Source organism: Salvia hispanica, chromosome 1 (genome assembly GCF_029641045.1).
Source record: "Salvia hispanica isolate PSC_SH4W2 chromosome 1, Shi_PSC_v1, whole genome shotgun sequence".
Taxonomy (NCBI): Eukaryota; Viridiplantae; Streptophyta; class Magnoliopsida; order Lamiales; family Lamiaceae; genus Salvia; species Salvia hispanica.
The window spans coordinates 69,556,359-69,575,732 of record NC_142692.1 but is presented as its reverse complement, the minus strand read 5'-3'; the positions used below and the strand labels follow the sequence as shown (position 1 = coordinate 69,575,732).

The 19,374-nt window shown below is 39.4% G+C and overlaps 3 protein-coding genes and 1 long non-coding RNA gene across 5 annotated transcripts; 3 read left to right on the top strand and 1 right to left on the bottom strand.

Annotated features, from left to right (window-relative positions):
- The first annotated feature begins 1,609 nt into the window (after window positions 1–1,609).
- Window positions 1,610–5,542, top strand: LOC125221878 (polyadenylate-binding protein 2-like). Its single transcript, XM_048124191.2, has 9 exons — window positions 1,610–2,009; window positions 2,381–2,499; window positions 2,962–3,618; window positions 3,738–3,815; window positions 3,904–3,993; window positions 4,263–4,397; window positions 4,588–4,761; window positions 4,838–5,035; window positions 5,124–5,542. Exons 1-9 carry the CDS (start codon window positions 1,742–1,744, stop codon window positions 5,349–5,351), a joined length of 1,947 nt encoding a protein of 648 aa, XP_047980148.1. The 5' UTR covers window positions 1,610–1,741; the 3' UTR covers window positions 5,352–5,542.
- A 340-nt stretch (window positions 5,543–5,882) lies between these two features.
- LOC125221877 (polyadenylate-binding protein 2-like) lies at window positions 5,883–10,114 on the top strand. The gene is made up of 9 exons (XM_048124190.2): window positions 5,883–6,345; window positions 6,936–7,054; window positions 7,484–8,140; window positions 8,250–8,327; window positions 8,417–8,506; window positions 8,846–8,980; window positions 9,176–9,349; window positions 9,428–9,622; window positions 9,712–10,114. The coding sequence occupies exons 1-9, from the start codon at window positions 6,069–6,071 to the stop codon at window positions 9,946–9,948; spliced, it is 1,962 nt and encodes a 653-aa protein (XP_047980147.1). The 5' UTR covers window positions 5,883–6,068; the 3' UTR covers window positions 9,949–10,114.
- A 628-nt stretch (window positions 10,115–10,742) lies between these two features.
- Window positions 10,743–13,398, bottom strand: LOC125219500 (uncharacterized). Of its 2 annotated transcripts, XM_048121491.2 has the most exons (3): window positions 12,658–13,397; window positions 12,544–12,594; window positions 10,743–11,969 (listed from the first exon to the last, which is right to left on the bottom strand). In XM_048121491.2, exons 1-3 carry the CDS (start codon window positions 13,272–13,274, stop codon window positions 10,853–10,855), a joined length of 1,785 nt encoding a protein of 594 aa, XP_047977448.1. In that variant the 5' UTR covers window positions 13,275–13,397; the 3' UTR covers window positions 10,743–10,852. The 2 variants fall into 2 exon arrangements, with proteins under 2 accessions (XP_047977448.1, XP_047977447.1); XM_048121490.2 differs by having other exon boundaries at window positions 12,544–13,398.
- A 2,846-nt stretch (window positions 13,399–16,244) lies between these two features.
- Window positions 16,245–18,037, top strand: LOC148934490 (uncharacterized). The gene is made up of 2 exons (XR_016134443.1): window positions 16,245–17,697; window positions 17,760–18,037. It is a non-coding gene; the product is annotated as an uncharacterized LOC148934490 (long non-coding RNA).
- The last annotated feature ends 1,337 nt before the right edge of the window (window positions 18,038–19,374 follow it).

The following is a 19,374-nucleotide window of genomic DNA, read 5'->3' as shown; positions in this document are numbered from 1 at the left end:
TGCAAATTTCATCTTTTAAACTCGAATTGAATAAGAAGGTTTGTGTGGTATTGTATGTAATCTTTGTATAGAGTTTAATTTTACATTAAAGAAGATAATTTGTTATAGTGTAAATTACTCTGTACAAGTTAATTCCAGATTTGAATTCACTATTTTTAATTTAATATTTTCCTCAAATCTCGATACTTGAATTGTCTAAAACTGCTGTAAAACCGCATGGAGTTATTGGTGTCTAATCTAGCATTTAATTTTTCATATATTGTGATTTGAATTGAGGAACGATGAATAATAAGTACTATGTCCGTCTCAAATTACTTGAATTGTATTCCATTTGAGATATCTCCAAGTTACTTAAATAAAATTAACTGTGATTCTCCTTTATCACGTATAATAACTTGAATTTCAATCTATTAAGTCAAGGAGAAGTAAGTGTCTTACCAACACCACTTTTCTTCTTAATTTGTTAGTACTATTCACTCGTGTACATATCTCGGATAATTGGAAGCTAGGCAAAAGTAAAATTGAAATGAGACGGATGAAATATATTATCAGACACTCTCTACACAAAACCTAAAAAGCCAATAAAAATTGTGGATCTCTTTTGTATGATTCTCTTACTATAATTTTTTGTACAAGTAATTATTGAATGGACTACAGCCATCAAGCTTTCCCAAAAGACGTTTTAGCCCATACTTTTAGTATATGGGCCTCATATTTTCTAAATAGTAAATTATTAGTACATTATCACGGGCCTTCCTACAAAGATTCGGGCTTCTTTAGTTTTCCCCATATTTCATTTTGGCCCAATATTCTTTTTATGGGTGTTGCCCAATTTGTTTTTAAGCGAGAAAAAGATAATCATACCTATATTTCGTTAATTATACTATCTAAAATACAAATCAATAACTGTGAAATATATTGAAGTTCATATAATTTGTAACATAAATTTTGTTATTTGGAGTAAAGGATATTTGACTCTTAAAATTCCAAGATCACAAATATTTTAAAATCTTATTCAGTACAAATTAACTAAATTAATTTTACTAATTTTAATAACAATATTTTTTTCCTGAAATAGAACTATTTATGAAATTTATTGACTTTAAATATCAAGATCACGAGTATCTTAAACATGGTACAAATAATTCAATTACCTTCTTAATAACAATATCTGTTTTTCTGAAATGGAAACTTTATTAAGAAAATCTCCTGCTTACTACTTGACTTTGAAAATTCCAAGATTCCTTTAAAATCTTAGGCAGTACAGAGTATTCCCTCCTTTTCATTAATTAAAACTGGTTCACTTGATAAAGATTTTAAAAAAATAAAGGAAAAAATTAATAGAATATGAATCCTATTTTTATGTAATATTAATTTTATAATAAAATGTAAATAGATTGAATTAATAGAATTTGATGTCAATTATTTTGTCCTAAATTTGAGAACATTGCGAGAATAAAATTTACCTCGTCATTAGTGTAGGTACACGTGGCGTCATCTATGCTCCTACATCGCAGATGTTCAATTTCAACGGCTGCGATTTAAGCCCCTTTCATCAACTAGGGTTACACCAGAGTCACTCATATATATCGCCACCACTTCATTTTCCTCCGTGAGTGCGGTGCAGTTCCCTGCTCTCCCGAAAAACCCAAAAAAAACTCTGTTCCATTTTCTCTCTCGATCAGTTCCGAGGAGTGAGGAAGTATCCAATTGAATCAATAATCCAGCTGAAATTGAAGAAATGGCGCAGGTTCAGGCACAGCACCAGAATGTGGCGGCGTCCTCCCCCGGCGGAGCCCCGGCGGCGGCTCCTGGTGCGGCCACGGCTGGGCAGCTTCAGGCTACCACCTCTCTCTACGTCGGTGACTTGGATTTGAACGTCACGGACTCGCAGCTCTACGATCTGTTCAATTCGACCGGGCAGGTTGTGTCGGTTAGGGTTTGTCGCGACATTGGCACTCGCCGAAGCCTTGGCTATGGCTACGTCAACTTCAGCAACCCCCAGGATGGTTAGAACTTCCAAATTTGTGATTTTTATCACCATTTGCTGCATTTCATTTTAGAGCCTTTGTTTGCGTGTGCTTGTTTATTTTGACACAAAATGTTTTAGCTTTCTGACATTTATGTGTTTAGAGAGATTGATTGGGAATAAAATGGAGATGGTGAATGTATTGTAATTGATAAATCACATGACTGTAAAAATTTTCATCGCTTCCTATTATTTATTCCTATGGTTAAGAAGATTTGTCAGTTATTTTTAGCTCTTCCTGCTTTGTCTGGAGCTTTATATCTTGTGCCTTTTTGTGTATGTATATTTCCATATAAATAAATGAATGTTGTTGTGCACTGTCTGATGTGTTCCTATCATTCGAACTAACAGCCGCTAGAGCTATGGAAGTCTTGAACTTCACACCCCTGAATAACAAGTCTATCCGAGTCATGTACTCTCACCGGGATCCCAGCACTAGAAAAAGTGGAACTGGAAATATCTTTATTAAGGTAATGTTCAGATCATGTGTTTGGTTTTATTTGTATCCATTATTTAAGCCTTTCTAATTGTAGTTTTTGTTCTCAAATAGTTTGAACTTAATTAAAAAGATACTGTCACATATATTTAATGCTTATTATATTGAATTGTTATCTTGATTTATCTATGTAGAGTCTTTTACAGCTTTCTTCTTCGTTGTGCCAAAATATGAAATTAGCTCTATCCGTTATTATGATACGCAGCTATTGGTGTGTAGAACTGTCTAGTGATTCTGTCCCATATCCTGATTATTTAGATGAGTAGTGGTGCTGCTCATTCATTCACTAGTTTTAATATTATAACTGACTATCACTAGTTTTAATATTATAACTGACTATCTGTATATATGAAACCTACTTACTTTTTTACGGTATTCTTGTTAGAGCTCTGTTTATCTTTTGCTTTATGCGCTTCCTAATGAACTTCCTTTGCAGAATTTGGACAAGTCAATTGATAACAAGGCACTGCACGACACTTTCTCTAGCTTTGGAAACATCCTTTCTTGCAAGATAGCAGCCGATGCTAATGGCCAACCTAAGGGTTATGGTTTTGTGCAATTTGAGACTGAAGAAGCTGCACAAAATGCTATAGATAAGTTGAATGGCATGCTCATGAATGATAAGCAAGTCTATGTTGGGCATTTCCTCCGCAAGCAAGAGAGGGATACAACTCAGAACAATATCAAGTTCAACAATGTTTATGTGAAAAATCTGGCTGACTCTACTACAGATGATGAGCTGAAAACAATTTTTGGCGAATATGGCGCGATAACTAGTGCTGTAGTGATGAGAGATGCAGAGGGAAAGTCAAAAGGTTTTGGTTTTGTCAATTTTGAACAGGCTGATGATGCTGCTAAAGCTGTTGAAGCTTTAAATGGAAAAAAATTTGATGACAAGGAATGGTATGTTGGCAAAGCACAGAAGAAGTCAGAGAGAGAGAATGAACTCAAAAGTCGGTTTGAGCAGACAACCAGGGAAACTGTTGACAAATTTCCAGGAGTTAATCTATATGTTAAGAACCTAGATGATAGCATTGATGATGAAAAGCTCAAAGAACTTTTTTCAGGATATGGCACCATCACCTCTTGCAAGGTATTTTACATAGTTTGATTCTGGACTAGAGTGGATTTAGACTAACGACTATCACTTATTCTTCACTTTTTGATGCATGTTTTCTAGTTATACTGATATAATAATATCTTTGAATGCAGGTTATGCGAGACCCCAGTGGAATAAGCAGAGGATCTGGGTTTGTTGCATTTTCAACTCCTGAAGAAGCTTCCAGAGCTGTGAGTTTACACATTAATGACATCCTTTTCATTGCTATCTAATTGATTTTTTTCCTGGACGATTTATATTATTTGTTTTTCATTCAAGCTTTCCGAAATGAATGGGCAAATGGTAATCAGCAAGCCCCTTTATGTTGCTCTGGCGCAACGCAAGGAAGAGAGGAGAGCCAAGTTACAGGTACATTCTATTTTATATTATCTTTCTCTTGTCTACTTATTAAATCTGAAACATGCATTCATGAGGATTCTCCAACACTCTTTTGTCTGTGCTTGGTTGCCCACTCTTTTGTTTCATTACGCATATGTATGATGTTGGACTGCACTACCCTATTTTACTCCTTTAGTTCTGGTTTTCTAATACTGAAATTTCTTTTTATGGTCTACACATGTTTTGTGTTGTCTCTTTGAATTATACACTGATGTGTTCCGAAACCAATGTTAATATAGGCCCAATTTATGCAAATGAGGCCTGTTGCAATGCCACCTTCTATGGCTCCACGCATGCCTATGTATCCCCCTGGTGCTCCTGGTATTGGGCAACAGATGTTTTATGGACAAGGTCCTGCTATGATTCCTCCTCAGGTATTCTTTTCTGAATTTTTTATTTATTTTTATTGTAGTGTTTATCGAGTGTTAAGTGTTATCTACAGGATCTACTTCTTCCGATTCTTGATCATTCATCATCTTTAACTTGTTTGTAAAATTAAAAATCTTAGGAATATGGCTATCTGTCCTACTTATTGGATAATTCTAACTCAATTAAATGTTCTAGGCTGGTTTCGGTTATCAACAGCAGCTTGTTCCTGGAATGCGTCCTGGGGCCGGCCCTATGCCAAATTTCTTCATGCCGCTAGTCCAACAGGGTCAGCAAGGCCAACTGCCTGGTGGCAGACGAGGAGGTCCACCACAACAAAATCAGCAACAAGTGCCTATGATGCAGCAGCAAGTTGTACTTCAGTTCCTGGATTTTCTAATCTTGTTTATAAAATATTGTACTAATCATTATTGTTTTTTTTGTTTAGATGATGCCAAGAGGAAGGATTTACAGGTATCCTCCTGGCCGTAATGCACCAGATGGTTCCATTCCCGGTGTTGCTGGAGGAATGCATTCCGTTCCATATGACATGGGCGGCATGCTTCCTCGTGATTCTGCTGGTCCACAGCCAGTTACTGCTTTGGCTTCTGCCCTTGCTAATGCAACACCCGAACAACAGAGAACGGTAAGCAGACTGCCCCAAGTGTACACAGTAAATTTATTTTAGTCTCGTAGTAGCGTTTTTAATAATGTCACCACTTCTTTTGCAACAGATGTTGGGTGAGAATTTGTACCCCCTCGTTGATCAGCTGGAGCACGAGCACGCTGCCAAGGTCACAGGCATGCTTCTAGAGATGGACCAGACCGAGGTTCTTCATTTGCTCGAGTCCCCTGATGCTTTGAAATCTAAGGTTTCCGAAGCAATGGATGTCCTGAGGAACGTCCAGCAGGCCGGCAGCCCTGCAGACCAACTTGCCTCGCTGTCGCTCAACGATTCTTGAGAGTGATGTAGACATGGTCCTTTCCTGCGTATGTGAAACAACTTTTTGCTAGTGAGGGTAGTTCTTATTTGGGAGCACATTGTCTAGGAGTTTTCATTTGAGATTATTGTTTAAATTCCATTTTGTTTTGAAATTTGTTACAGTGGTTGGTTTCTGGAGTTTCTATTCATTTGGTTTGCAATTTAGTATAATCTGGGGCTGTGTAGTCCAATTATTTTTTGTGATTCTACTATATTCCTATGTCGAAAATAGAAAAATGATTTTAAGAGCATTTATTTTTAAACAAATTCTAAATAAACCACAAAATTTTCTCAACTGTAATGCCGAATAAATGATGAATCTATGAATAAATACCGCAATTTTCTCAACTGGAAAATTTGACTACGTCACGAAGTGACAATTCCACGGTGCACGTGGCATCATCATAGATACCCGTAGACCAGATAATCGTATCAACGGCTGTGATTTCACCTCTTTCCTGCAGCTAGGGTTTCACATTTTCATATTTATACCGTCACAGTTAACTGTATTCACCGAGTGCGGTGCAGTTCCCTGCTCTCCCGAAAAAACCCAAAAATTTTCTCTCTCAAAGCTCCATATCGCTTTCCGTATCCCAATTTATCCCCAATTTATCATTACACCCAGCTGAAAACCCAAAAAGAGAATCCTCTTTTTTATTCTAGCCCTAGAATCACCAATCTCCCTGAAATTCGAGTGATGGCCCAGATTCAGGTGCAGCACCAGAATGTGGCGGCGACGGCTGCCCCAAATGGAGTGGCGGCGGTGGCGGCGCCGGCGCCTGGTGGAGCGGCGGTGGGACAGTTTCAGACGACATCTCTGTATGTCGGTGACTTGGATTTCAACGTAACGGACTCGCAGCTCTACGATCTGTTCAATTCGGTCGGGCAGGTTGTCTCGGTTAGGGTTTGTCGCGAGCTTGGCACTCAGCGCAGCCTTGGCTATGGCTATGTCAACTATGCCAACCCCCAGGATGGTTAGCGCTTTAAAATTTTATTGTTTTGTATCACCGATTGCAGAGTTTTAGAGTCTTTCTCTGCATGCACATGATTTAATCGCAGTATAGTAGTAGGATGTTAAGCATGGTTGTGATGTTGAATCCTTCGGATGAAATTGATGACAGTATCTGTTAATTTTGAGAGAATAGTTTGATAGGAATGGAGATGGTGAATTTGTCATGATGAATATTTGGATTGTCAACAATTTTGAGTAGTATTGTGTGATATGTGATAATGTTATTTAAAAATTTGAGCTTTTATAATCTGAATCATCAGGTTGTTTTTGCATGTAAATGCTTGAGAAAAGATGGTCGTTCTAAGACCTGAAACTTGTTGCAATATGTTTTGCATTTTAGGCATGTATGTGACGTCTTGCCATCTGGATAACATATTTCCTTATTTTGTTTGCTACTGTCCGGCACTGTGAGCAATCATTTTCACTTCTAATCTTTCTGCTCTTGTTACTTTTTTAATTTGGTGATCTTGTTGCTTGCGTATACTCTTTTCTGGCTAAACCAAAGCTGTGGTTTTTAACTGGCTGATATTATTACGTCATCTGTGGTAACAGCTGCAAGAGCTTTGGAATTGTTGAACTTCACTCCCCTCAATAGCAAGTCGATCCGTGTGATGTATTCTCACCGCGATCCAAGTGTTAGAAAAAGTGGAATGGCAAACATCTTTATCAAGGTAACGTATTGTGATTGGTTTTTAATTTCTTCATTATAGTGCCTTTTTGGTTTCTTTCTAGTCATTGTTTTTTGAGATGTTTAGATCCACGGCTACGTCACACCTTTTCATTGTTGACATAATGTGGTTATTCTCTGTTACTGCCTCTTTTTCTGGTTGAGCAAAGATCTGAAATTAATTCCATTTGCTAGTGTTATAGTAATTGACAATTTGGTGAGCAGAACTGTCAAGCAACTGAGTCTTTAATTTATGTTGAGAGGAAATTAGGAATAACTCCACTGCTGTTTCATTCCTTAGTCATAATTCTACACATGCTGTTTATCTGTTCCACTCACCCATTTTTTGTATGCTATTCTTGTTAGAGCTGTATTGTTATGATTTTGAACCTAGAGTTTCTGCATGTACTTTCTCATGAATTTTCTTTTGTAGAATCTGGACAAAACAATTGACAACAAAGCTTTGCATGACACGTTCTCTAGCTTTGGCAACATCCTTTCCTGCAAGATTGCGACAGACCCCCATGGTCAGTCTAAGGGTTATGGATTTGTTCAATTTGATACTGAAGAAGCTGCACAAAGTGCTATAGATAAGTTAAATGGTATGCTTATTAATGATAAGCAAGTCTATGTCGGGCATTTCCTTCGGAAGCAAGAAAGGGATACTACACAGGCCAATGCTAAGTTCAACAATGTGTTTGTGAAAAATTTAGCTGATACCATTACAGATGATGATTTGAAAACAACTTTTGGTGAATATGGAGTAATCACTAGTGCTGTAGTGATGAGGGATGCTGATGGGAAGTCGAAATGTTTTGGATTTGTAAATTTTGAGCATGCTGATGATGCTGCTAAAGCTGTTGAAGCTCTGAACGGAAAGAAATTTGATGACAAGGAATGGTATGTTGGTAAAGCCCAGAAGAAGTCTGAGAGAGAGCAGGAACTTAAAACTCGGTTTGAACAAACTACCAGGGAAACTGTTGATAAATTTCCTGGAGTTAATTTATATGTTAAAAACATAGATGATAGCATTGATGATGACAAACTGAGAGAACTGTTTTCAGGTTTTGGTACCATCACCTCTTGTAAGGTATTAAATATCCGTTTCTTACACTGGATTCAAATAATGCTGTCATGACCATGTGATACCAATTGTCTCCAATTATACTGATGCGATGATGTCTTGTCTTGGGTTACAGGTTATGCGTGATCCTAGTGGAATAAGCAGGGGATCTGGGTTTGTTGCCTTTTCAACTCCTGAAGAAGCTTCCCGAGCTGTGTGTATTGATACCATAACTATGTTTGTCTAGATGAAATATCAATATTGTGTGCTTGAACTAATCGTGTTGTTGGTTGTCATTGTTAGCTTACTGAAATGAATGGGAAAATGTTAATTAGCAAGCCTCTTTATGTTGCATTGGCACAACGCAAGGAAGAGAGGAGAGCCAAGTTACAGGTATATGCTTCTTATTTGTAAAAGCATGTATGGCTGTATTTGTTAATGGATTTGGTGAAACAAAATATATTTTCCTTCTCTTGATGACCCACTGTTCCACAAAAATGAGAATAAAATGATGGTTTAAATTAGTTTCCACTTTCCACCAGTGTTTTTGTAACAAACTTCAAAGACATGATACCTGCATGTGTGTAACCATTTTTGAACTAGTTGCCCAGATCTAGTTTTTTCTTTTTTTCTGATTTACGGCTATTGCTTATTGATATTTGCACATGTTTCGAATTATCGTGTATAATGACTTTATTTGTTTGGAAAACTGTGGTACACTGCTTCTCCTAGGCCCAATTTTTGCAAATGAGGCCTGTAGGAATGCCACCTTCTATGGCTCCACGTATGCCCATGTATCCCCCTGGTGCACCTGGTATCGGACAGCAACTATTTTATGGACAAGCCCCAGCTATCATTCCTCCTCAGGTGATCATTGTCTGAGCTTAATAGTTTATTATGTGAGGTTGTTTCATATTATTGTGATATGGAGGTGAGTTTTGGTTGTAAATTTTTTTTTATCCTTGTAATATGTGAATAGGATATGCTACATTTGACATGTGGCACCTCTGTTGTTTTGAATGATTATTAGATAATAATTCTAACTACTGCAAAATGTTTTAGGGTGGCTTTGGTTATCAGCAGCAGCTTGTTCCTGGAATGCGCCCTGGGGCTGCTCCCATGCCAAACTTCTTTATGCCACTAGTCCAACAGGGTCAGCAGGGCCAACGACCTGGTGGCAGACGAGGAGGTCCAGGGCAACAAAATCAGCAACCTGTGCCAATGATGCAACAGCAGGTTCTACCAACCTTTCCGATGTTTTTTGATCTTTCATGGTTCGCTGTTGTGCTAATCATGATGTATTCTTTTGTTTAGATGGTGCCAAGGGCGAGGATGTATAGGTATCCTCCTGGTCGTAATGTGCCAGATGGGCCCATTCCTGGTGGAATGCTTTCTGTCCCATACGACCTGGGCGGCATGCTTCCTCGCGATTCTGCTGTTCCACAGCCTATGCCAGTTACTGCTTTGGCTTCTGCCCTTGCCAATGCAACACCTGAACAACAGAGGACGGTAAGTAGTCTGCCCCAAGTGTACAAATTTCATTCATTTTTTTCTCGTCCTCGTCCTCGTCCAGTGTGTTTAATGTGTATACTCAACAGATGCTGGGTGAGAACTTGTACCCACTCGTTGATCAGCTTGAGCACGAGCATGCTGCGAAGGTTACTGGAATGCTTCTGGAGATGGATCAGACCGAGGTTCTTCATTTGCTCGAGTCGCCTGATGCTTTGAAATCGAAGGTTTCTGAGGCAATGGATGTCCTGAGGAACGTCCAGCAGGCTGGTAGCCCTGCGGACCAACTTGCTTCGCTGTCGCTCAACGACAACCTTGTTTCTTGAAAGTGATGTGGACATGGTCATCTTGTCCTGCCTATCTGAAACAACTTTTTGGTAGTGAGGGTTTTATATTTGGAGACACTTTAGGATTTTGCATTTGAGAAACTTTCTGTTGGCTTGCAATTACTTTTATGGATTTAACCTAAGTTCGTTGGTTTTTGGAATTTAATTGCGTATATCTCTACAGTTGAATGTCCTCGCAATTTCAGTCCGGTGATTTCCTGTCCACTTTGAATGCGATATTTACTTAGATATAGTACACACTCACCTTCCCCAGTCATTACACGTCTTACTATTTAAGAAGAAAATCGAAGAAGATAGTAAAGTAGGAGTATTTCTGTATTCCAAGAGTTTTCTTCAATTAAAGCTTTCAGAGATATCTACACAAATGTCAAAACAAACAAAGAAGTCACACTTAGTGTGAATCACAGTGAAATCCATGGGTGCCATAAACCTTCCTCATGCCACATGCTACAGCCCAACTTGTTGGTTAGTTTGTCCCGCTTGATGTTAACTCTCTTTATTTGGAAATAAATCACTCTCTCATCTCTGATTATTAAAATATTCAATTACGTTGTTCACTCTAGTTTATCACATTCAGCTATTCCATTTAAAATCCCGTAAATAAATCACTCTCTCATCTCTGATCATTAAAATATTCAGTTACGTTGTTCACTCTAGTTTATCACATTCAACTATTCCGTTTAAAATACCGTGTCAATCAACAATGTGGATATCTTGAATGAGTCAGATGAAGTATCTTTTAAAAAGACATACGAGAATAGTATTGTGGAATGGAGATTTTATTATCAATAAACTTGAATAGAATAAATAAGAAGAAAGGCAAACAAGGTAATGTTGAGGAAGAGAAAACTATTCCAATGCCATTTGTGCATGTAAATTTTCCTCAATCAATGGCGCGTATGGAGTTTTTATATTGACACCTGTATGAACACAGGAAGAAGTCACAATTCTGTGAAGCACATTGAAATCCTGTAGTACGATAAACCTTCTTCCAGCAAATGCTGCAGTGCAGCTTATTTGTTAGTCGATGCACGACAGGTGGTTGGTGGAGTGCCCCGACATCACATCGCTGCCCGAACTTGAAGTTCCGATACTCGCCCGACACCGTTGGCAGGCACCAGGGATGGATGGAAGCATCGCAGTCTCGGCAGTGATACATCCTGCTCCTGGGATGCATCTTTGTTTCACAGACTTCGCAATAGAAGTCACTGGGATGGTTGGCCGTAGCATCAAACGTCAACGGCAGCGGATGCTTATCCCATCTGCGATTATTCACTTGTAGCGGCAGCAACACACACTTAAAATCAAATGAGATTTGGCAGACATCACATCTGTAACAGGGATGGTAATGTGGATCATCGCCACATGCGCTGCACACGCGGGCAAGGAACATTAGAGTCCACACCCTCTCCGGACTGTACAGGTAGAGATGATGTGGGTGGGCTGTGTATTTTATGGTGTGGGGAAGAGAAACGCATTTGATATCAGCTTGGAAGTCGCAATTCGTGCACCTATAGAAGAGCCCATTTGTACACAATGTACAGGCGGAGCAGCAAACAGAGCTGAGTTTGGGACACATTTGAAGGGTTAAGATATGATCAGGGTGGAGTGGAGGACGGCGGAGCTCCGCTGGTAATCGGAAACAAGCTAAGTGGAGAAAGAAATTGCAATCACCACAACTTATGTAATTTGACCACCATGAAATTGGATCGGTGCATCCATCACATACTATTAGCGACCCACACTGAACAAGTTCAGCGTCGTCTTCAACATCATCATCATCATCTTTATTTTCTTCTTCGTCTTCTTCTTCATCATCATGCAGTGATGCCGAGATTAAACGTAACTGATGGTCATGATTATGGAGTTTATATTTGCCTTTCACCAACTCATTATCATTACAAATCACACGTACTCCTAATTTCTTAATAAAACCTCCAATCACATCTCCCGCTACGTCATTTGTGGGCAACGCAAGGACATTTCCATCATTATTGCTCCTACCAAAGACAATTCAAAAGTGAGTTGAAAAAGTTAGTGGATTGTGAGTCCTACTTTTATATATTAGTTTTATAATAAAATGTGCCAAAAATGGTAAAAGTGAAATGGGGAAAATTTTAGGGGACGGACGGAAATGAAAAACTGAGATAAATTTTGGTGGACGGAGATAGTATCTTTTTCTTTCCTTACTTTTTTTCCAATTAATGAAATAACATTGTTTTGAATATCACCAAATGATGACATTTTATATACATACGAATGAAACAATTGGAAAAAATTTTGAACTTTGTGATGTTATTTTATATTCCAATTTCAAGACTTATACTACCAAACTTTGTGATTTAAATGAATATTTCCCTATGAATGTCTGAATCTCCAAACTTATGCAACGAAATACAAGCAAAAAAGTTGTAACAAATCAAATATTCAAATATTATAGTGATAACTGTAAACTACTATATATTTTTTATAAACTCCAAACTATGATTTAGATTTCAAAATTTTACGTTAACAGATAACAAATAACATCAACCGAAAATGTCAACACAAAAAATAAAGAATGGGGGATCTTACTTGACGAAGGGAGAATGAGATATTGTGGCGCAGTTGAGATGGACAACATATCTGCAAATGACACAATGATAGACCCAATAATAAGGGTAAAATCGCTTGAAACACACATCACACCTGAATCGGTAGTCGATATATTCTAGTGGAAGACGGTAAGCAAGGGAGAGCGGGTGGTCGTGGAGGAGGCGGTTCATGGTAGGGCCCAAGGCGGCACAGCTCTCATTGATGCAGTAGTCGCAAACGGTGCAGATATAGGAGTTCCCTGGGTGTACAACTCCGCAAGCATCGCACCTGAGGCCCGGCTTCTGCAACAGCTTTAGGTGATGCTGTGGATGGCTGGGATGTTTGGTGAAGCTGGCCTCACCCACCATGTCCATGCTGTGCGCGCACTTTACGTGGATCTGGAAATCGCACGAGCCGCACGAGTACGCAATCTCCGTAATAATACCTCCACATGCTAAACATGAGGGAAAGGGATAAAAACCCAGTCGTTGTTGGACAAGGGTGTGTTGAGGGTGGAGGGTGTGACAGATCTCTCGCGGCATCTCTGCGCATCCTTCGTGTAAGTACATCCCGGGCCGGCACTTTTCACTGCATTCGTAGATCGTCTCTCCGTTTAAGATTTGCATCTCGCAGGCATAACATATTTCACTGTTAGTAACTGCTTGGGTGCGAATAAGTGGATGTTCATCCACGATATGATGGAGCAACTCGTGCTTTCCATTTTCACTCATCCTCTCTCTTTCTTTTTGATGAATTTGCAGCTGATTAGTATCTACTTACATATATACTTATAAATCTTGCTCCTTACCAAAGTAATATTAGGGACAACTTAACATATAAGAAAAGAATATTCATATTTTCCTTTAAATTTCTTATCATAGCTGGGGTGGATGATTTATTCTTCAATATTGTAAAATGTTGCTCTTTTCAAGGGATCATAATATGGTAATGTAATTAATTTTGAGTTACTCGAACAATTTAAAAGTTAGTAGGAAACACCAAATTTCCTTTAATTTATTTTTACTACAGAAGAATTATTTTTTTCATGGAAGTAGTATCACTATATTATAGAGAGCTTGACATAATCATTTTCTTTCATACAAAAACATGCATACATCCAAAGAGCATGTACAAAAGCAGTTCATTTTTCGAATTTTTTTTATCTTTTATTCTGCGCCTTTATCTTTTTCTTATAAAATATTATTTAATTTTCTACTAATATATTTTAAAGTATTCTATTCTCTTTAGTTGAATTACTTTTTTTACTTTTATTATTACTAACGCCTTTAACTTTTTCTTTTAAAAATACATATTTAATTTTCTACTACTTTAATAGATTTAATTTTCTTATCTTTTCACTATTCTCTTATAAAGCTTAGTTATTATTCATTTATTACCTTTTTCTATTTACAAAACATTTAACTCTTTTTAATACATTTATTTTACTTTGATCATTTTTAATTGTTTCTAAGCATTTAATGTGCAATTACCTATAAAAATGCAATTCAAAATAATACTCCTAACCTATAAAGAATAGAGGGGAGAAGGAGATAGTGTGAAGGCGCAGTTGATAAGGACAACATATCTGCAAATAACACAATGATAGACCCAATATTTAGGCAAAAATTCCTTGAAACACGTAACATATCTTACACATCTTAGTATGTAAGACAAAAATAGAGAAGATAGTAAAGTGGGAGTGTTGTTCATTTAAAGCGTTTTACATTTCTGAGATATCTACCACAAAGGTTAAAACAAACGAAGAAGTCACATTTGTGTGAATCACACTGAAATCCATGGGTGCCATAAACCTTCCTCATGCCACAGATGCTACAGGCCAACTTGTTGGTTAGTTGATACGCGACAGGGTGTTGGTGAAGCATCATGCCATCATATCTCTGTCCAAACTCCCTTATTTTCTGAGACCAGGCCGACAAGATCCGCTCCCGTCGAGGATGGCTTGTAGAATACCCAAAATCGTGCTTGTGAAATGCCCCGAGATTATATCGCTGCCCAAACTTGATGTTCCGAAACCATCCCAGCACGGTTGGCAAGCACGCAGGATGGATTGAAGCATCGCAGCCTCGGCAGTGATACATCCAAGTCTTGGGATTCATCTCCCGTTCACAGTGATCGCAGTAGAATTCACTTGGATGGTTGGCGCTAGCATCGTACGTCAGTGGCAGCGTGCTTATCCCATCTACGATTATAATATTATAAACTTGGTGCGTCATCAAAGAATATCTTAAACAAATTGTTTTTTATAAATTTTGACCCAGAATAATGAACCTAATCAAAGGCGGCGTGGCATTGCTCGTAAAGTGGTGCACGGTTGGTCATCTTCTGTTGTGGATCAGCGTTGAACTCGTTGAGGTCAAATTTGTTTATGTTGTTAAAATAAATTGAGGACCAATTTAACACAAACTCTATTAGTGTCACGACCACAACTCCCTAGTACTAGTGAGTGTAGCTATTTCGTAACTAAAATAACCGCATTCAATCATGAAATAGCATAAGAACAATAATCCAACTCGAGGAAAAAAAGTTTCAAAGGAGACGGGGTACATAGTCAAAAGGAATCAGAGTATGAAGATCAAAAACATAAGTTTCTAGGATAAAATTCTAGTGCAGCGAAAGAGTCCAAGACAAAATAATATGTATGAGGACATACTACTTTGGGCTACCTACTACTTATTAACGGTCATTACCCAACACCTTCGCCTCCCCGTTCACGTTCAACCTGCACATTAGAAAAGAAACATGTAGGGCTGAGTACTTGATATACTCAGTGGGCACATTGCCGAAACAAATTTTCGTAAAGAGTTTTGTCAGCCAGTTGAGTGAATACGGGGTTTTAACTTGAAAGGCCCGAGTCACTAAAATTCTTTTCATTTCATAAAGTTGATTGCGCAATCACATAACATAGATACCATATCTGTAACGTATGTGAACCGGGAATGTGGCCACATTCCACGACGGTCACTGGATCGGCCAACTTAAAAGCTAGCTCACGATCCCCATATGTGTACACTAGTTCGAGTAGGCTTTACTTCCCTACTGGGACCCGAATTCGATTAAACATAATTGGCATAGCCAAACAGATAGGTAATCCATAAAACATAAAATGACATGACAAAACGTAAGTAGCAAAATTTTCACATAGTCATGCTAGAAGCAAATTCACATTTTGAAAGAGAAGTGCCCACCTCAAAGCAAAAATCTCTATCCGTAATTTCTTTAACTTGGCCTTAGACGCCGTGTGAAGACGTCCCTTTAGGAAATAAAATAACCATATACTTAATTAGATTTTGAGATATCCATTAAGCTTAAACATGAATGCATCCTAAGTGCGTGCTCATTTTATTCTTTCTCTAACTTTTCTAGAAGAGTTCTAGATTTCTTGAATACCAATTAAATCAGTTGATTTAATTAAATTAGAGAAATTTATTCGCTTAACTAAAGGGTGTTGCCTCCTATGCCATTTATTTAAGCACTAGAAAAAGGCTCGAGGTCTCTTCATCGTTAGCGTATCATATTTTCTTAAATTTTAATCATTAGACCACTTATACTAAATTCCGGAAAATTAGACTTATCCTCGAGAAAATAATTTGCGGACTATTATTTAATCCTTAACGTAGGAAAGTCCATGATTTAATTAAATTCTTAGTCCATACTTTATTTAGTTGATGGCCCAACAAAAAAAAAATGCAGCCCAACACAAAAAATTAAAGAGGCCCAACAATTAAATTAAGGGAGGCCCAATAATAAAAAAAAATTAATGAAAAGCAGACCAATACTCCCTCTTCTCAAAACTATCGGCTCCCCCCCCTCTCAAAAACTCATTCCCAAAATCAAAACCCTAGTTTGGAAGGGAAGACCGGCGGCGCCTCCCGTCATCCGCCGCTAGCTGCTCCGGTCGGCGCCTCCCTTGCGCCGCCGGAGAAATTGATGCCTCCCCCCCAAATTCATCGGTCTCTCTCTCTCCCTAAAACAGAATTCCCAAATCAACAGGAAACCATAGCCTCCTTCTCAAAATCTCTCGTCTCATCCCCACCGCCTTCCGAAACCGGCGTCGACGCCGGCCGTGAGCTCAGCGAGGCGGAGCTGTCGTCGCGGCTCCGTGAGGCGCTCTCAATTTGAGTCGCGCCGGTGCCCTCGGCATCTCCGTCGCGCCCTCCCGTTCCATCGTCGTTTCATCCTTCACTGGCGGAGTCGCCGACAGGAAAGAGGCGTCGCCTCTCTCTCTCCCTGCCTCCGGCGTTCTCCTGGCTTTTTCCGACGAATCCTCTATCGCCGTCATCGCGGATCGCCGCTGCTGCCTCCCATCCTTTCACGGCGACTCAGCGCCGTCACTGCCATCTCCGGCTGAAGCTGACGCCGTTCGGCTTGCTTTGCAGACCAGCGCCGCCGCCGCCGCCGTCGGTCGGCCTTGAAGCTAAGTTCCTCTTTTTTTTTTATCAGTCTAAAGCTTGGTCTATTTAGCTTGAGTTTTGGGGCAGTAGCTATGATAAGTTGTTGCTGATTTTTTTTGGATAGAGCTTATTAAATTGTTGGGCTGGGTTCATGAACTACCATGAGCGAATGCTGTAGAAAGATGGCTATGATTTGCTATTGTTCTTGGTCTATGAGGCAGACTATGGTTCGCTTGCACTATTTGCTATGATGTGGAAATCCTAAAGCCCTAAGGTCTGGAGCATGAGGTTCTAATATGATGCACAGTGGAGTATTTTGATTACCTTGCCTGTGGATCCCTCTTGTTTTGTTGAGATGCTCCTAGGCTCACTGCCACTCCCTTCACTCTCTTTGCTCCTTCGATATTTTTGGTGTTTAAAGGTGGTGTGGAGGGGGTTCATAAGTACTGTGGAGGGGTTTTTATAGGCAGAATTCTTGAGGTACTATGGGGGATTAATTGGGGCTGTTATACTATTTTGTTCCCATCTTGCAGAGAATCCCCTTTGACTATGATTTTGCAGCAAGATATACTTGAGAGATGGCTCTATTTGAGTACTTAGTACATGGATATTAATTGACAATTGTTTGTTGTGGCTGGTGAGAAACAGGTGCTGCATTGGTGTGGAGGATTGCAGGCTGGACTGCCCCTTTTGGGTAAGTCTTTGGTCTCTCAACTAAAGAGATGTTGTCTCCTTCTTTATGGTAAGAGTTCCCTTTAGTTTTCTTTTGTTCTTTAGTAACTAAAGCTGGTTTCTACTTGCAAGTTGGGAGAAGACTGGGCTGCCGAGCTGCTGTCCGGGGCGGATTGGTGCCTCGGGCTCCACGGCTGATCGGCTACGGCCGCGAACTCTCGGCCCGAAGGAAGAGGCCCGAGGACGTTTGATTCATGCACATTCAATCTCTTCTTTTCTTGAAGCCTCGTTCCATACATTATGTATATATATATATATATATATTTTAAACTAGTTGTTCGTTTATTGCATAAGAAGTGTTATTCGAAAATTTTGATATTCTTCAATGTATTTCCAATACTTTTAGTTCATTTGATTATTTAGCTTTTACTTGAATTTAAAAGTTTAAAATTTCACAACAACAGGCTCGAGTTCCATTTATTTTCACGAAAAGAGAGAATGTTACTTTTCTAGTTCGACATCACTATATCGAAAACAAAGTACTGTGCGGGTATTACATTCTACCCTCCTTAGCAAAAATTTCGTCCCGAAATTTTGCTTATGTTACTCAAACAGCTCTGGGTACTTTTCTTTCATCTTGTCTTCCAATTCCCACGTAGCTTCCTCGTGACCATGGTGCTTCCATAAAACTTTCACCGTTACAATAGATTTGTTCCTCAATTCCTTGACCTTCCTGTCCAAAATTGCCTCTGGCTTCTCTCCATAGCTTAAGTCTGGTTCCAAAACCATTTCCTCTTGGTGGACTATGTGTTTTGGGTCGAACACATATTTCCTCAATTGTGACACGTGAAAGACATTGTGCACATTCCCGAACCTCGAAGGGAGTGCCAATCTGTACGCCACATGACCCACTTCTTCTAGAATCTTGTAGGGTCCGATGAAACGTGGTCTTAGCTTGCCCTTGACGCCGAATCTCGTAATTCCCTTAGACGGGGATACTTTCAGAAAAACTTTGTCTCCCACCTTAAACTGCAGATCGGTTCGGCGAGCATCTGCGTATGACTTCTGCCTATCTTGAGCTTCCTTGATTCTCTCACGAATCTGGCGGACGATCTCTATCATTTCCTCTACAGAGTCCGGTCCAAGCGTCTTTCTCTCACCGACCTCATCCCAGTAAAGTGGTGATCTACATTTCCTCCCATACAGCGCTTCATCGGGGCCATGTTTATAGTTGCCTGATAACTGTTATTGTAAGCAAACTCTATAAGTGGTAGTACTGGCTCCCATTTTCCTCCGCGGTCGAGCACTACGACCCTTAACATATCTTCCAAGGTCTGAATTGTCCTCTCAGACTGCCCATCAGTCTGTGGATGGAATGCCGTACTGAAATTCAACCTGGTGCCTAGCTCTTGCTGCAGGCTTATCCAAAATCTAGAAGTAAATTTCGGATCACGGTCTGATGTGATCGTCACCGGTATTCCATGTAATCGTATGATCTCTTGCACATAGATTTGAGCTAACTTGTCCGATCCGTAAGTGATACGAACTGGTACAAAGTGGGCGCTTTTGGTGAGGCGATCTATAATCACCCAAATAGCAGTATTCCCTCGTTGTGACTTTGGCAATCCTGTCACGAAGTCCATAGCAATGTGTTCCCATTTCCACTCGGGAATTTCTAGGGGTTACAATTTCCCATAGGGTCGTTGATGTAGAGCCTTCACTTGTTGGCATGCTAAGCACTTTTCTA

What these genes read in the sequence shown, in the direction of transcription:
- LOC125221878 (XM_048124191.2), top strand. Translation starts at nt 1,742, where the DNA reads ATGGCGCAGGTTCAGGCACAGCACCAGAATGTGGCGGCGTCCTCCCCC. An exon ending in CTTCAGCAACCCCCAGGATG is followed by an intron (nt 2,010 to 2,380) that starts GTTAGAACTTCC and finishes TCGAACTAACAG; the next exon opens with CCGCTAGAGCTATGGAAGTC. An exon ending in CACCCGAACAACAGAGAACG is followed by an intron (nt 5,036 to 5,123) that starts GTAAGCAGACTG and finishes CTTTTGCAACAG; the next exon opens with ATGTTGGGTGAGAATTTGTA.
- LOC125221877 (XM_048124190.2), top strand. Translation starts at nt 6,069, where the DNA reads ATGGCCCAGATTCAGGTGCAGCACCAGAATGTGGCGGCGACGGCTGCC. An exon ending in TGGCAAACATCTTTATCAAG is followed by an intron (nt 7,055 to 7,483) that starts GTAACGTATTGT and finishes TTTCTTTTGTAG; the next exon opens with AATCTGGACAAAACAATTGA. An exon ending in AGAGGAGAGCCAAGTTACAG is followed by an intron (nt 8,507 to 8,845) that starts GTATATGCTTCT and finishes TGCTTCTCCTAG; the next exon opens with GCCCAATTTTTGCAAATGAG.
- LOC125219500 (XM_048121490.2), bottom strand. Translation starts at nt 13,274, where the DNA reads ATGAGTGAAAATGGAAAGCACGAGTTGCTCCATCATATCGTGGATGAA. An exon ending in TCTCATTCTCCCTTCGTCAA is followed by an intron (nt 11,970 to 12,543) that starts GTAAGATCCCCC and finishes TGTCTTTGGTAG; the next exon opens with GAGCAATAATGATGGAAATG.